This window comes from Ochotona curzoniae, unplaced genomic scaffold (assembly GCF_017591425.1).
Source record: "Ochotona curzoniae isolate NIBS_2020 unplaced genomic scaffold, NIBS_Ocur_1.0 scaffold_2587, whole genome shotgun sequence".
In the NCBI taxonomy this organism is placed as follows: domain Eukaryota; kingdom Metazoa; phylum Chordata; class Mammalia; order Lagomorpha; family Ochotonidae; genus Ochotona; species Ochotona curzoniae.
Window position 1 is genome coordinate 15559300 of NW_024467096.1, and position 15263 is coordinate 15574562.

The 15263-nt window shown below is 38.1% G+C and overlaps 1 protein-coding gene across 4 annotated transcripts in view; it reads left to right on the forward strand.

Moving 5' to 3' along the window:
* VPS8 (VPS8 subunit of CORVET complex) overlaps positions 1–15263 on the forward strand; it is a 239556-nt gene that overhangs the window by 32643 nt on the left and 191650 nt on the right. For 2 of the 4 annotated variants that reach the window (XM_041002876.1, XM_041002875.1), the window contains exons 8-14: positions 384–389; positions 6630–6754; positions 7785–7871; positions 10751–10818; positions 12778–12931; positions 13040–13099; positions 14817–14924. In XM_041002876.1, coding sequence (XP_040858810.1) covers positions 384–389; positions 6630–6754; positions 7785–7871; positions 10751–10818; positions 12778–12931; positions 13040–13099; positions 14817–14924 — 608 coding nt within the window. Of the gene's footprint in view, positions 1–383; positions 390–6629; positions 6755–7784; positions 7872–10750; positions 10819–12777; positions 12932–13039; positions 13100–14816; positions 14925–15263 lie in introns of those variants that run through there. The other 2 variants (XM_041002877.1, XM_041002878.1) reach the window with 2 other exon arrangements.

Here is a 15263-nt window from a genome sequence, read left to right on the forward strand (position 1 = left end):
TGTTAAATGTATATTGCCTGTTTTTAGGAAATTGGTTAGATGGTAATTTGTGTATCTTGGATTATGCAAAATCTTAAAGGTCAAATCTTAAGATGTTTCTCTAGGCTGTGTTGAGTCTTTCATAGTTTTGTTTGTTAGTGTAGTATAATAGAGTATCTTTTAGATATTGTTTACATATTGTGCTGTAATTTGACCATATACATCTTGTTGTTGCCTATAACTAGTACCTAAACATGACAAAAAAAAAAGTGCTAGGGGATATCTCACGCATAGCTAAAGCTTGTCAGCTAAGCTCTTGGAATTTTACCTGTCTTTTCTCTGAACTCTTGAACTGATTTCTTGCTTTTCTTTCTCTCTCAATCTTTTCTTCATGGATTCAAAAGGAAAAGGTATAGTAATTTTGGCTTGCATGAGTGATTCTTTTTCTTTTGTCCTCTCTCATTTTGGAAGAGAATGCTATCATTTACAATTGATGTCCTCTTATGAAACGCTTTTGGGAAAAAATAGCTAATAAAAAAATGTTTAATGCAGGTAACAGAAAGACTATCAACATATGTATAATTTCATTATTTTATTCTAACTGAAAAAATAAAGTATCTTCATTTTGCCCTTAAAATAGTTTTTAAAGATTTATTTATTTAGTTGAAAGATAGGTACACACACACTCACTCACAGAGGAATAATTAATGATTTTCTTCATTTCAAATAACTTCAGTGACTGGGCTGAGCTAAGCCAAAGCCAGAGCCAAGAGCTCCATCCAGAGCTTCAGCTTGGTTGCAGGGCACAAGTACTTGAATTTTCTTCCTCTGCTTTCCAAGGTGTGTTAGCAGGGAGCTGGATTGGAAGTGAAGCAGGTGGAACTCATACTGGCGACTTATGTGATGCTAAACTCAATGCACCACAATGCTGACCCTTGTTCCTGTTTTGATGTAGCCTAATGCTAGAATCCTTTTCTTTTAGTTTGTATCTGTCAATTGGAGTTGTTCAGCCTCTCTTTGGACATAAACTTCATCAATAATGAGTCATATAAAATTTGGAGTTATAGTAATTTTAATATGTAGAAACCAAAGGCATAGAAACATTGAAGCATTTGATGAGTTAAAAAAATCTAGATTTTAATGAAGTGTTCTTTCAGTTTTTTACCATTCTTTTTGTCAAGAATTTATTTCCTGACAGTTTTTTGAGGCCACTCATCATTACCAAGTTTTCCCAAGACATTTAATCCCTGTGTATTCTGTATTTAAGTTTTTAAAAACAGTGGCATTACAAGGGCATGAGCAGTTTTGGGAATGAGCACCCAAGGGGGTGCTGGTTTGTCTTGGCTGCTGCATTTCTGATCTCTCTTCTTCTGTTGCACCTAGGAAAGTAGTGGAAGATGGGTTCAAGTATTTTGGGCCCTGCCACTTATGTGAGAGACCTGGAAGAAGCTACTGGCTCCTAGCTTTGGCCCGGCTCATTTTCCTGGCTGTTATGGCTGTTTGGGGAGTGAACTAGCAGTTGGAAGATCTCTCTCTCTCTTTTTCTGTGTCACTCTGTCTTTGAAATAATTTTTAAAAATATGTATTTCTTTATTCAAAAGGCAGAGTAACCTACAGGGAGTCAGAGAGAGAAGGCAAGATACCTTCTGTCCACCCATATACTCCCCAAGTGCATGCTACAGCTGGGGCAGGGCCAGGCCAAAGCCATGATCCTAGAACTTCATGCGTGTTTCCCACTTGGATGTTAAGGACCCAAGCACTTAGACCATCATCTGTCACTTTCCCATATGCATTAGTTGGAAGCTGAATTGGAAGTGGAGTAGCTGGAACTCAAACTAGCACTCTGATATAGGAAGGTGGCTTTGCAAGCCACAAGTTAACTTATTGTGCCACATTCCTGACTCCAAAAATTGTTTTCTGAGATTTCCTTTTTCTTTGGTCTTAGGATAAGAAAAGAACAGTTTGAAGGTGTTTTGAAATTTTCATGGAAGATGGAATAAAACAGGCTCATTTGGGTTCCAAAAATTTTTAAACTCATGCATAAATTTTTTGTAATGTATATTTTTCATGAACATTTTGAAGACTACTCTGTTCATGGATTTCAGCATTTTTTGTAACAAAATAAACTTTTAATTTTGTTTTTAATAAGTTTTTGAAGTACTCCTCTGAATGATAAATATCAGCAGAATAGAGAAGTAGTAAACTGATTCCTCTTAGGAAAAGATATTTCATTCTTTGATGGTATTTTTCAATCTCATCGCAACTTTCTAAGTTTTATCTTTATGGTATTATAGTAACAAATTTGAAATAATTAGAGCAGTTTAGGAATAAATAAACTAGAAGAGTGAGTAAATTTTGGCATGTGAAAAGAACAGAAATCCATAAATGGCCAAATTTAGATTTCAAGGCTATTATAGATTTTATGTGCTATTTGAGTTTTTGTTTTATAAAAAGGATTTATTTCTTTGAAAGGCAGAGCAGTGGATGGGGAGGAAAGAAGAGGAGAGGTTAGGATGTTAGAGCATGTGCATGTGGTTCATACCCTAGGTGGCTCTAACAGTCAGGGCTGGGCCAGACCAGAGCAGCAACCAGGTCCCTAGCTGAGTCTCCCTGTGGGAGGGCTCCCTGTACTTGAGCCATTTCCTGCTTGCTTTCCTAGGTGCATTAGTAGGGAGTTTGATTGGAAGCAGAGTTTAGAATATGTTGGAGGAAATCTACCAGTGTTTTTGGAACATTAACTGGTGAAAGAAATAGAGTTCATTACAATATTAAAAAGATGTGCTTTTTGTGATATCTGGGCTTCAAGTTCCTTTAATTTGAAAGCTATGTTGTTGTCCTTAATCACAGGGTTTTTTTTTGTGTGTGTGTGTGTAGATTTGTATCACCTGATACAAATCTTTTAATTTTTCATAGGCATATTTCTGCTTGTTGATTTTCTGACGTTTTTAGAGGAAGTGACTGTCTCATTTCATGTTTTTTACTCAGGGTCACTGCTTTGTAAGCTGCATTAAGCTTTTTTTTTTTTTTCAGTTTACAATTCCAACCAAATGTAAATCTTTATTACTTTGTAAATGAAGTTAGAGGTACTATTAATTTAATATGTTTTCCCCAATAGGAGAAAAGAAAACTTCAGAGAGTTGGAGTGGGGAGAGTTAGAATTTTTTCTTTTAAATTAATGAGCTCAAGAGCATCCTGGACAGACAGAGCTCTGATTTTCATCTTTCCTGCTTCTTCTGATTGGATCCTTTTGTTCTTTCCATGCAGCTGTAGAATTTTAAGTACTTTGAAAAGGTTTTATGTTTATTTTAGCCAAGTACCTCTTCCCAGAATTGCCTGGAATTACCTGGAGTGTAGTTTGTTTAGTTATGGTTGCAAAGAAACCTCTGTGATTTCTTCTAGCCACAAGATTCTTGCTTTTCTGAATGAGTTAAATGATGCAATATCAAATTTGTTACTATAATACCATAAAGATAAAACTTAGAAAGTTGCAATGAGATTGAAAACATATCTTTGTGGAGGCCAAAATAGATTGTGTTTTATACATAGCCCATTGCCTCTCTCACCATCAGATGTTGCATGCCTTTTTAAAAAACGTGTATGAATGTATCTACAAATTAGTTTGTGATGGATCCCTAAAAATGTTCGAGACATTGAATGGGTTATCTGTTTATTGTTTCACTTTATTAGCACATTCCTCTTGGCAGCACAATGCTATCGTCTGTGCCTTCTATGTTTTATAGATGGTAGGGTGGTTAAGGGGAATTAAATAACATTCCTGACAGTACCCAGACGTGTAGTTACAAGTGCCTTTAACACTCTAGGAGCAGGAGTGGGACTAAGATCCAGGTATCCGGATTCACAACCATGCTGCTTTTCGAGGGGACATTATAAAGGAAACAAATACATTGTAAAAGAAAAATTGAGGAAAACCATGGAGAATGTCTTCATTAACACAGACCTGTGGGATAATAAACTTAACACGTATTCCAGGGACAACTAGTTTCTAGTGTGTTGAACCATAGGAAAGCACAGTTATATTTGAATTTTTTTCTTTCAGAGATTTTATTTGACAGAAAGAGGGAGGGAAGAGGAAGAGAGAGAGAGAGAGAGAGAGAGGGGAAGAGAGAGAGAAAGAATCTTTCATACCCAGGTTCACTTTTCAGATGACTGCAACAACCATGACTGAGCCAGGCTGAAGCCAGCAGCTTTTCTGGGTCTCACGTGTGGGTGGCAGGTACCCAAACTCTTGGGCCTTCTTTCTTTGCTTTCCCAGCATGTTAACAGGAAGCTGGGTCCAAAATGGAACAGCCAGGATTCAAACCAGCACCCACATGGGATCCTGGTATTGAAGGCAACAACTTTACTGTGCATGCCAATCCCTGCCCCCTCCCACCCCATGATTGAATTTTTAATACAGAAGTTAGATTAAACTTTCCTCTTCTTTCTCCCATTTTCACTCTTCTGTGTCCTCTTTCTTAATGGTTCCTTTGTGTTTGTTTGTTTGTTTTTTTATGCCAATTCTCAGTCCTGCCCATACCTTCCCCACCTTAGAAGAATGCTTAAATTATGAAAGTATGAACTTTGAGGCATCAGGAAGCAGTCGTGAGTGTAAGTACAGGTGGATCAGAACTCTGAGGTGTGGCCGTCAAAGCTAGGATCACTATGGGGTCTCAGAGGTTTGCTGCAGGCTCCCTGCCAGACCCTGGGGCCTTGTGTGTGGGACATGTGAAGTCTTACACCAGCCTCTGTCCTTTTCTTCAGCTCACCTGCTGCCTAGACACAGCGTAGTGGTGTACTAGTGCAATATAACCCACCACTGTCATATTATGATCGTGTGCTAACAAAGGCGAGTGGATAATATACTAACCGGTAAAGCAGCCCTGAAAAGACAACAAGGGCAAATATTATTTAGACGGAATTTGAACAAAGCAAAATAAAAATAGGATTCTGTGTTTAGAGTTAGGAAAATTTTAGAAGAAAAAGAAGTTTTGACAATTTGGGTTAAATTGAGGAAGGAGAGAAAATTTACTGGGAGGCCAGTGTAGATGTATGGGGGAAAATTGGTAATTGTGTATTTTTAAATATGAATAAAGATAATAGCTTTAAAAATATATCAGACCTTATATAGTCATGAACTTTATTCCTTCTTGAATGTTCACCTGGAAAGGCTAAAATCCAAGATGACTTTGAAGCAGTGAGTATTTTCTGTGTGGCAGATATGGTGCAGCCGTCCATTGTTCCAGGACTCCCTCTTGGGGAGACGCCTGCTATTGGAGCTGGTTTATGAACGCGGAAAGATAACAGTGTTCAGTCTGGATGGACCAAAGAACTTAACTTAATCTTACTCACCAGAGCCAAGGCAAATGCCTTCAGGCTGTTGTTAAGAACCAGCGTTACTCAGAAGGAAAGCTGTTGAGCGTGTGTCAGATGCCGTCTCAGTGTGAGGCACCAGGTTACTCTGAGTGCTCCTTGACTCCTGATCTTACATTAGACAGATATCAGACTAATGTGTAGTTGGGTAAGGAAGGCATAAACAGATGTGAGATGAGTTGAGGGAATTCAGATTGGACGTTCCCCTAAGAAGTTAAATGTCCTAGATGTGCTTTCTTACATTTAGAATTTTTAAATTTGTGGTGTTTAAGTGAACACAATAGTGAGCTCTATACAAAGTATTCTCCAGGAGAAGCTCTGGAGGAATTTCTCCATTATTAGATAATAAAATTTAAGAAATGATTGAATGTCTTCTGAAAAAATCAGAGGTGATTAAAGCAAGATCTTTACCCTAGAAGAGCTTAACCTAGTAGATATTTTGAAATATTTTAGCCTATAAAATGCTATATTTGAAATAATAAATCATTTATTTATGGTTAACAGAAATGTAAAGCTCAGCCAGATTCTAAGTTAATACAGTTTAATTTTTGGAGATTTTATTTTTTAAAGATTTGTTTTATTTATTTGAAAGGCAGAGTTACAAAGAGGGAGAGAATGAAGTTCCATCCACTATGTTATCCCCAAATGGCCACACTGGCCATAATTAAGGCAGGCCAAAGCCAGGAGCCTCTTCCTGGTCTCTCACATGAGTGCAGGGGCTAAGCACTTGGGACATCCTCTGCTGTTTTCCAGGCTCATTAATAGGAAACTGCATCAAAAGTGAAGCAACCCGGACTTGAATGGTACCCATATGAGATGCTGGTGTCGGCATCATAGGCAATGGCTAACCTACCTCATCACAATACCAGCCCAGTTCTTAAAGTTTTAAAAATATTCATATTATAAAAGAAGCTGTTAGTTCCTGTAACCTAATGTATTGAAAATAGTGAAACATAATTCTAGGATGAGAGCATGGAAAGGTAATTGATATATTCAAGGAAATGTCTTATGGATATTTTTTAACTCAAGTTATATTGCCTTATAGATCATGGTGTGGTTTTTGTTGCTGTTTTCCTTTTTTTTTTTTGGTGTTCTTAGTTTATAAATCAATTCTAAGCTTCAAGTAGATCCCCCATAAATGTATCTTAAACTGAATGTGACTTCATCATTTGCCTCTTTGAACTCTTGCCACCTTCTGAGTTTGAAAGTTTGCCTAAGTTCTGTGCATTTACTTACTGCCTTTTATTTCTTCACTTGTCTTTGGCAACTGCTTTCTTCAGATCAGAATCAGGCTTTGCGCCTCTGTCTGGGTAGCACCAGTGTTGGAGGACAGTATGGAGCCATCTCTGCCCTCAGTATCAACAATGACTGCTCAAGACTTCTCTGTGGCTTTGCTAAAGGGCAGGTAAGATATAAATTTTCTTCTACTTGTAAGACAACATTAAAATATTTAGATTGGTATTTAGAAAACTAATATATGTGTTGTGAAGTGATATGTCTATAAATCGACAGTGAGATTGTTCAGTCTGTTTTTGTCAGATATTTTATTGATTGTTGATTGAGCCAGAATCTCAAATTTATTTTATATACCAATTCATGTATCTGTTTGAATAAAGAGCTTTTATAAATCAAACAGAGCATTATATAAATATACTTCTTTATAGCAGTGTGTCTAATCGTGGCTGTCTTTTCTTTTGAAAAGCAGAGTCCAAGAGAGACAAAGACAGAATGAGCTCTCATCCCCTAGTTCCTTCTCCCTGACAGTAGACCCCCTTGGGTTGAAGCCAGGGGCTGTGAGCTTAATCCAGGTCTCCCATATGTGGCAGGAGTCCAACTACCTGAGCTATCCCCATTGGCTCCCAGGGTCTGCATTAACAGGAAGCCTGAACCCAGGCACTCCAATAGAGAATGGGGGCATCTTAACCTGCGTCTTCACTGTCAGATCAGTGCGTATGCACCCTTCCTAAAATTTTTGTTTTGTGTGGCTACTGTTCAAATACCCTATACCCTGTTTTCTGTGTTCTTATTACTGTGTTCCTGGATAACTGTTTTGGTGTTTCTTTCCACTTCTAGTAGTAGATTCTGGTGTTTCTCATCTTTTGATTTATACATCACTAGCTGGTTTGGCAGTAAGCCTTTCCTATGATTTTACCAATGCTAAACAGATTGACTTATTAGAGCAATTTCCTTTATCACTGAGTGTAAGAACAGCATTTAAAATCCAAAGGGAAAAGTAGATGGGGCAGGATGAGGGGTAGATGAAGATAAAGGCTCAGTGCTTTAATGGATCTGCAACCTTAAGGTATGTTTTAACTTTACAGCTCTTTGCCTGCAATGTTTATAGACCAGGGACAGATTATTGCAGCCAGAAGGTAGGAAACTTAGGTCCAAAAAGAGCAGTAAATTTGTTTTTAAAGCATCTAGTTGTCTTATAGATCACCATGTGGGATTTGGCCAGTGGAAAACTACTAAGATCAATAACAGATGCTCATCCTCCAGGAACGGCTATATTGCATATCAAGGTAATAGATCTGCTTTCTTTTTCTAGTAATTTTTATGATCATACCGTTGTATCCATTTTAAGGTAAATTTCTCCATATTGACAATCAGAAGTCCGATAAGTATATGTAACATGAAATTGCACACTCGTGTATGAATAAAATTCTTCACTTTGAACTATCTTTTGTTTAACTAATCTAACAAGTTGTTTTCTTAGGTTAAAACCAGAGATGGGCTAGTGTGGAAATATTCTGGTTATATTGAGGTCTAATAGAGTAGCCAAGAGGGCAGAGTGATGTGATCCAAGACTAAGGATTGGCCACAAAAACAGGCAGCACTGTGCTGGAGACTCAGGTGGGGACTTAAAAAGGTCTTTTTCCTTTCTGAATTCACGAAGATTCTATTGCTCTGTCATTCTTGGGTGTTGCTTGCAGTTCAAAGCAGGCAATTGTAAGGGAATCAGGGTTTGTACTATGTTTAGAAATGAAATCTGTTGGTTTATTTTCTTTCAGGCCTCAAAAGGAAAAGTGTTAAGATCTTAGTCTTGGTTTCTCTTTCCAGGCCTGAAAAAAATAAACTGACTTAGGTAACAGATTTCATTTATAAATACAATTTGAATCTCGGTTCTTACATGCTGGCAAGCCACATTCAGAAGCATAAAAGGTAAAGACTATAACCAGAGAAATCTAAACTCAGATCTTCTAGATTTTAATCATGTGCACATTTTGTTGCTTAGCTTTGCAGAGTTCCATTATCCATACATGTGCTTTTTAAAGTCTGCTAGCATCTGGAGTTTATATGTCTGCATCTAGGTTAGTTCCAAAAATGTCTTTTGTGACAAAGGAGCATTGAAGAAGCATTTAGTTACAATGAAAACAACCAACACAAGTGAAAGTAGGGAGATTTTTTTTTCTCTTTTAGAGTATTGTGATAATTTATCTTGACCTCTTTTTTTCATATGGTATGTGCCAGCTTCTAATATAATTGTGTATATGTCTTATCTCTCTTAAGATCTTTGAATGCAGAATCTCTTTGCCATTTATTTATTTCTTTAAGATAGCTGCTCAATAAATGTTTGATTGAAGGAGTAATTAGTTGGAGGTGTTTATAAAAGGCCAATTATTTTTAAGAAAAAAAAAACCCAAGGAGTGGTGATGGCAGTGGTGTGTGCAGGTGCTGAGATGAAAGAAGAGACACAGATGATTGAATGCTTCTGAAGACAGATTGACAGTGGCCACTTGACATCAGTATTCTTAACTGTTCTCTCAACTTAATACCACAACGCATCAGTAGCAATATGGACTTTGAATGGTGTGTGTGTGTGTTGGTGTGCACTTCACTAATTTTTAAGCACATGTTAAAGTGTATGCACAAGAACTAAACAGTTAAATAGAATGAGTTCTACTATTTTCCCTACACTTCAGTGGGTCACATCCCTAGAGTGTATGTTTCCTGCTTTGAACTGCTCACGTAGGCTTTGCAAACAAAGATGTGCAGCTTCTTAGCTAAGTTGCTGTGCTTGTGTGGGGTTGAGGAAGAATTTTGCAGTGGCCTCGTGTACCTCATCCATCCCCATCCCAGAGTAGGAAAGCTTGCCAATTAGGGTAGGTCACCAACTTTTAGATGTGATTATGTGACAAAAGTCACATCATTCTGTGTCTTGTGATTTTTTAAAAATAATGTTTGGTTATTTACTGTTTATTTAGAAGGCAGAGAGAGATGGAGACAGATCTTCCATCTACTGACATACTTTGCAAATGCCTATTCCAGCTTTTGTATCCAGAAGCCAGGAATTTCAGCCATGTTTCCTATGTGGGTGGCAGAAATTGAAGCACCTAAAGCATCACCTGACTCCCGTAGTATACATTTGTAGGAAGGTGGAATTCAAAACAAAACTGTAACTCAAACACAGACACTGCAATTTAGGATGCTGGTGTTGTAAGTAACATCCAGACTGCTGTGCCACACACCTGCTCCAGTATCCTGAAAATTTTGTCATACCTCATATGACTTAAACTCTTTGTCATGGAGAATATTATTTTATCTCTTTTGTGTTCCAGGTTAGGTAATATTTGCTGAAATTTGCTCTGTGGAATGTAAAGGAGAATGACAAATTTTAGGAAGACTAACATAAAAAGTTAAAATGTTTTAGATGTATTCACACAAGTTTATTTCCCAGAGATAACAAGCATTTCTAAAGAGATTTATTTATTATTTTTATTGGGAGAGGTGGATTTACAGAAGAAGAAGAGACAAAGATCTTCCATCTGCTGGTTAACTCCCCAAGAGGCCTCAGTGGCTGGAGCTGAGCTAATCCAAAGCCAGGAGCCGGTAGCTTCTTCTGGGTCTCCCACGTGGGTGCAGGTTCCCAAGGCTTTGGACCATCCTCTACTGCTTTCCCAGGCCACAAGCAGGGAACTGGAATGAGCATTGATATGCATGATATCAACCGGCATTCATATGGGGTCCTAGCACGTGTAAGGCGAGTATTTTAGCCACTAGGCTACCATGCTGGGCCCAATAACAACCATCTTTTACTGTCTCTTTGTTCTTGAAAACTAGGCAATTGCTAATGTGTCTAGAGGCTCCTATTCATTTAATAACCTTAGTATAAGGCCAAGTGCAGAATCATAGGACTTTTAATAACCATAGTTTGTATTTTTCTTTTATTCTGATGAAAGGTGGTTTTACTTTTTGAAATCCACAGTATTTTAAATATGTTGAACTGTTTCTATTCTATATAAGGCTAGGTTTGTATGTTTAACATAATGAGCTGCATCTAGTTTATTTCAAATGCTATTATATGTGTATAGTGTATATTTTCCAAATTTAATGGAAATGAATTTATTATTAGACTGGTTATTTAAAAATCTACAAGATAATAAATTCCTTCTCTGTTTAGTTTACAGATGATCCAACTCTTGCCATTTGCAACGACAGTGGAGGCTCTGTTTTTGAACTGACATTTAAGTAAGAGACTCTTGGACATTTGCTGACAGATGAAAAGACCATCTCTGGCTTTGTAATTTGAAATTGAACATGATGAATTCTAGAAAACACACATGGTTGAAAATAGAGTTTAACTGTATATTACACTTACCTAAAGAAGCTTACTGAATATAAGTCGCACATCTCATTCTTGAAAATTCTATCCTAATAGGTGTGAGTTGGGAATATAGACCCCCTACTCTCCAAATGACTCATAAGTACTGTCAGGCTTAGGAGCCACTCTGGCCTCACTGAGTAATACTGACCCAGGTTCCAGACCAGTTGATTATAAGCAAAATCATTAGGGGTAAAAACATTTTTTATTGTCTTATAATTGCCATGTTTGCTCCTTAAATAAGAGCAAACATTTTTAGATACATGAAAGAACATTTATGAAGCTGATGTTTTTTAAAAAATAGAATGTAATATTCAACATATATGTTTTCATGCCTTCTTCAAGATTAGTGACCTATGTTTCTTGTGTTTCTTATGGCTTCTAACAGTGCTAAACACAGATAATACTGGCTGAGAAACTTGTTGGTTTATTCAGTGTGTTTTTAAAAAAAAAGATTTATGGGCCCGGCGGCGTGGCCAGTGGCTAAAGTCCTCGCCTCAAACTCCCTGGATCCCATATGGGCGCCGGTTCTAATCCCGGCAGCTCCACTTCCCATCCAGCTCCCTGCTTGTGACCTGAGAAAGCAGTCGAGGATGGCCCAAAGCTTTGGGACCCTGCACCCATGTGGGAGACCTGGAAGAAGTTCCTGGATCCTGGTTTTGGATCAGCATAGCATCGGCCGTTGCACTCACTTGGGGAGTGAATCAATGGACAGAAGATATTCCTCTCTGTCTCTCCTCCTCTCTGTATATCTGACTTTCCAATAAATAAATGAATCTTTAAAAAAAAAAGAGAGAGATTTATTTGTTTTCATTGAAAATGAAGATTTCCAGAAAGAAGAAGTGACAGAGAAAAAGACCTTCCATCCACTGGTTCACTCCGCAAATGGCCACAACAGCCAGAGCTGGCAAATCCAAAGCCAGAAACCAGGAACTTCTTCCGAGTGTTTTATACAGGTGCAGGGTCTTGAACACTTCGACCATCCTCCTTTGCTCTCCCAGGCTACAGTTAGGGAGCTGGGTTGGAAATGAACAGCCAGGACTTGGAACTGGCATTCATATAGGATGTTGGAGCTTAAAGGTAGAGGGTTAGCTAGTTGAGTCATTGTGCTGGTTCTGGTTCACTGAATGGTTATGTAGCCTCTTCTACATGTAGGAGTTTATCCTAACATCAGAATTCTAGCTGTGAACAAGGCAAGGTTTCTACCCTGATTGGACTTAGCTTCCAACTGGGGTGAGAGTAGGGTGGCATAGTATAAACCAACATGTAAATGAAATAACTTCAGATAGGTATAAGTGCTGTGTATCAAACTGACAGGTTTGTGGGCTGGAGGGCACTTGGAGATAGCTTAGGAAGACCTTTCTGAAAATAACATTTGAAAAAATGACCTGAATACACATCCCATTCAACACATGCCAAGATCTGGAGGAAATGTTCTAGTTAGAAAATATTCAGACGTAAAGGCCTGGGATTGGGCACAAACTTGGCTAACTGGAGTAATGGAAAAAAGGTGGGTATGGCAGGAGTGTGATTTCTGTCAGGAACAATGGGAGTGGGAGAAAAATAAAGCCAGGAGCTAGACCATGTAGGATCTTGGATAAAGCATTTGGGTTCTATGTGACGTACGTTGGCAAGCCAGTGAAGTGTTTTTAGCTAAAGAGTAGTAGGTCTGACTGTATAATAAGAAGACTGTGCCCTTGTCATGTGAAATTTGGATCATTAGGAGCAAGAGTAGGAATTAGGAGGCTATTGTCTTAGTGCAAACTCGAAATGACAATGCCATATTTGTTGCCAGATTAATTCTGAACTTTCTGATTACATTTCAGGAGAGTAATGGGAGTGAGAACATGTGAATCTAGGTGTCTCTTTAGTGGTTCCAAGGGTGAAGTTTGCTGTATTGAGCCTCTGCACTCTAAGCCCGAATTGAAGGATCATCCCATCACCCAGTTTTCATTGTTGGCCATGGCATCCTTAACAAAAGTAGGTATAATTTGAAGATAAAGTCGCTAAATTTAGATACTTTGAACTCCACAGACAATAGAAAATGATAAGGTAAATATGTAAAAAACTATTTTTTTCCCCCTAAAGATACTGGTCATTGGATTGAAACCATCCTTGAAAGTGTGGATGACCTTTCCCTATGGACGGGTGAGTAAGCCTTTACATAACAACTGACAAAAGTAAGGAGTCAGGAGGTATGGTGAAATGACTTGATCAGAAAACCAGGTCAAATGCCAGTTAGTGTTCCAGAGATCCCTGTCTGAATTCACTGTAAGATGACCAGAGCAGCAATTGCTGGTGGTAAGAACAGTGTCCAGGGGATCATGAGAGCTTGTACTTTTTTTTTCTATCATCAGTTTGTTTTTTCTTATTAATAGTATATTGTTGGCCTTTAAAGATTAAGTTATTTGAAAAGCAAAGAAACCTGTCATTTTCTGCCTCACTCCTCAAATGCCTAAAACAGGTAGGACAGGCCAGGCTGAAGCTGGGCACTAGGAACTCCAGATCTCCCATGTGGGTAGGAGGGACCCATGTTCTCGTGCCATCTGCTGCCTCCCAGGGTATACTGGTTCTAAGAATTTGGATCAGAGTGGAGCTATGACTTCAGCCCAGGGACTGGGATGGATGTGGGATGTGTGTATCCCAGGTGGTATCCTCTCTGTGCCAAATGCCTGCCCTTGGCTTTGGTTTTTAACCTCAAGCTGACATTCTCTGTTGTGGTACTTGTGGTCACATCTAATAATGGACTTTCTTAGCCTCATTCTCTGCCTTTTTTTTTTTTGAGTGCAGTGAAACTTTTTTTTTTAATTGGAGTTAAACTGAGCTCTTACTTTGAGTGCCAGCCCTAGTTTTCATTGTTTGAAAGACACTTATTTTGGTGTGAGTGCTGAGCAGAGCAGGATTATGTCACTGTTTCCTACATTGACAGTGATAGTGTTCACCCCACTGTAATGTCCTGCTTAATTACTTCTACGCATGATTTCCCTGGCCTGTGCCTCTGATATTTTGCCTTGAGGATAAAACTTTCCAGAGAGTGTTAATCACATCTCAGTCTCCTTTTACCTGCTTGGTTTGTTTTAAAAGGTTGTGATCTTCCATTGAATCTGTCAGGAGAGATGTGGCTGGGTTCGGGTGGGGGAGGATAACACAGAACTCTGGCTACTTCTGAAAGCAGTTCTTCCCTTAAGGGGGGGGTCATTCTTGTCTTCTTGTTGGTGCCCTATGGAAAAGCAGGCCTGTCTCTCAGATGGCGAGGCTGGGTTAAGTTGCCCATCAGCAGTTCTTGGGCCTTGTATGGCATATGTGTTTGATTTCTTTTGTCCATTTTTGTCAGTATGTTTTCCCAGCTTTTTATTATAAACATTGAAAAATAAGTAAAGAATTTTGCATTGAACACTTACATACTTATCAACCAAATTGTGGCATTAACATTTAATTGAACTTTATTGTGTGTCTACTCATCTACCCACCTCTGTGTTCACCATCAACCTATTTTTAACGTATTTCAGTGTAAATTGAAAAAAATAAGTGCCCATTTGTGTTAATATTTAGAATGTATATTATTAGCTGGGGTTTGACCTTTGTCTAGGTTTTTTTTTCCTTTGGTTTAAAATTTACACACAATAAATACACAAATCTCAAATGTACATTTACTGCATTTTAAAAAGCACTGATCAAGATACAGAACATTACCATTAAGCCACGAAGTTCTCCCTGTATGCTTGGAATTTGAGAAAGTATGAAAAGTTTTTGTCAGGAAACACCAATCAGATGTTAGTTTTAGCAAGACTGTTTTGTTTTACTTTGTTCTTTGTTGTTGTTGTTGTTAACCTTAATGACTTTTTCCCCTCTTCTGTTGAGTTAGATGGATCCCTCCAGTGTCCCACTGCTGGCCTGGCACTTTGTGGCTGTGCAAAATTGTGTGAATCCCATGCTTGCCTTCTGCAGAGGAGATGTTGTTCATTTTCTGTTGGTGAGTCCTAATATGATGCCTGGTCTCTTATATGATTTTCCCCCCTCAATTTTATTTTCTAATTCACCAGTAATTTAATATTACATCAAAGTAATCTATTTTATTATCATATACGTTTTTGGAGAGAGAGAGAATGATGTATTTTTTATTGAACTCTTTAATGGCTAATGGGAAAAAATTGCTTACCCTCCTCTCTCTAGCTTTAATGGTTTAGTTTTCAGTTCCATCACTTTTGAGTGACAAATAATTAATAGTTTATATGTACAAGCATTAGAATATGAATATATCTGTATTAATGTTCTGCCTATCTACATATATGTTATCTGCCATGTAATAGGC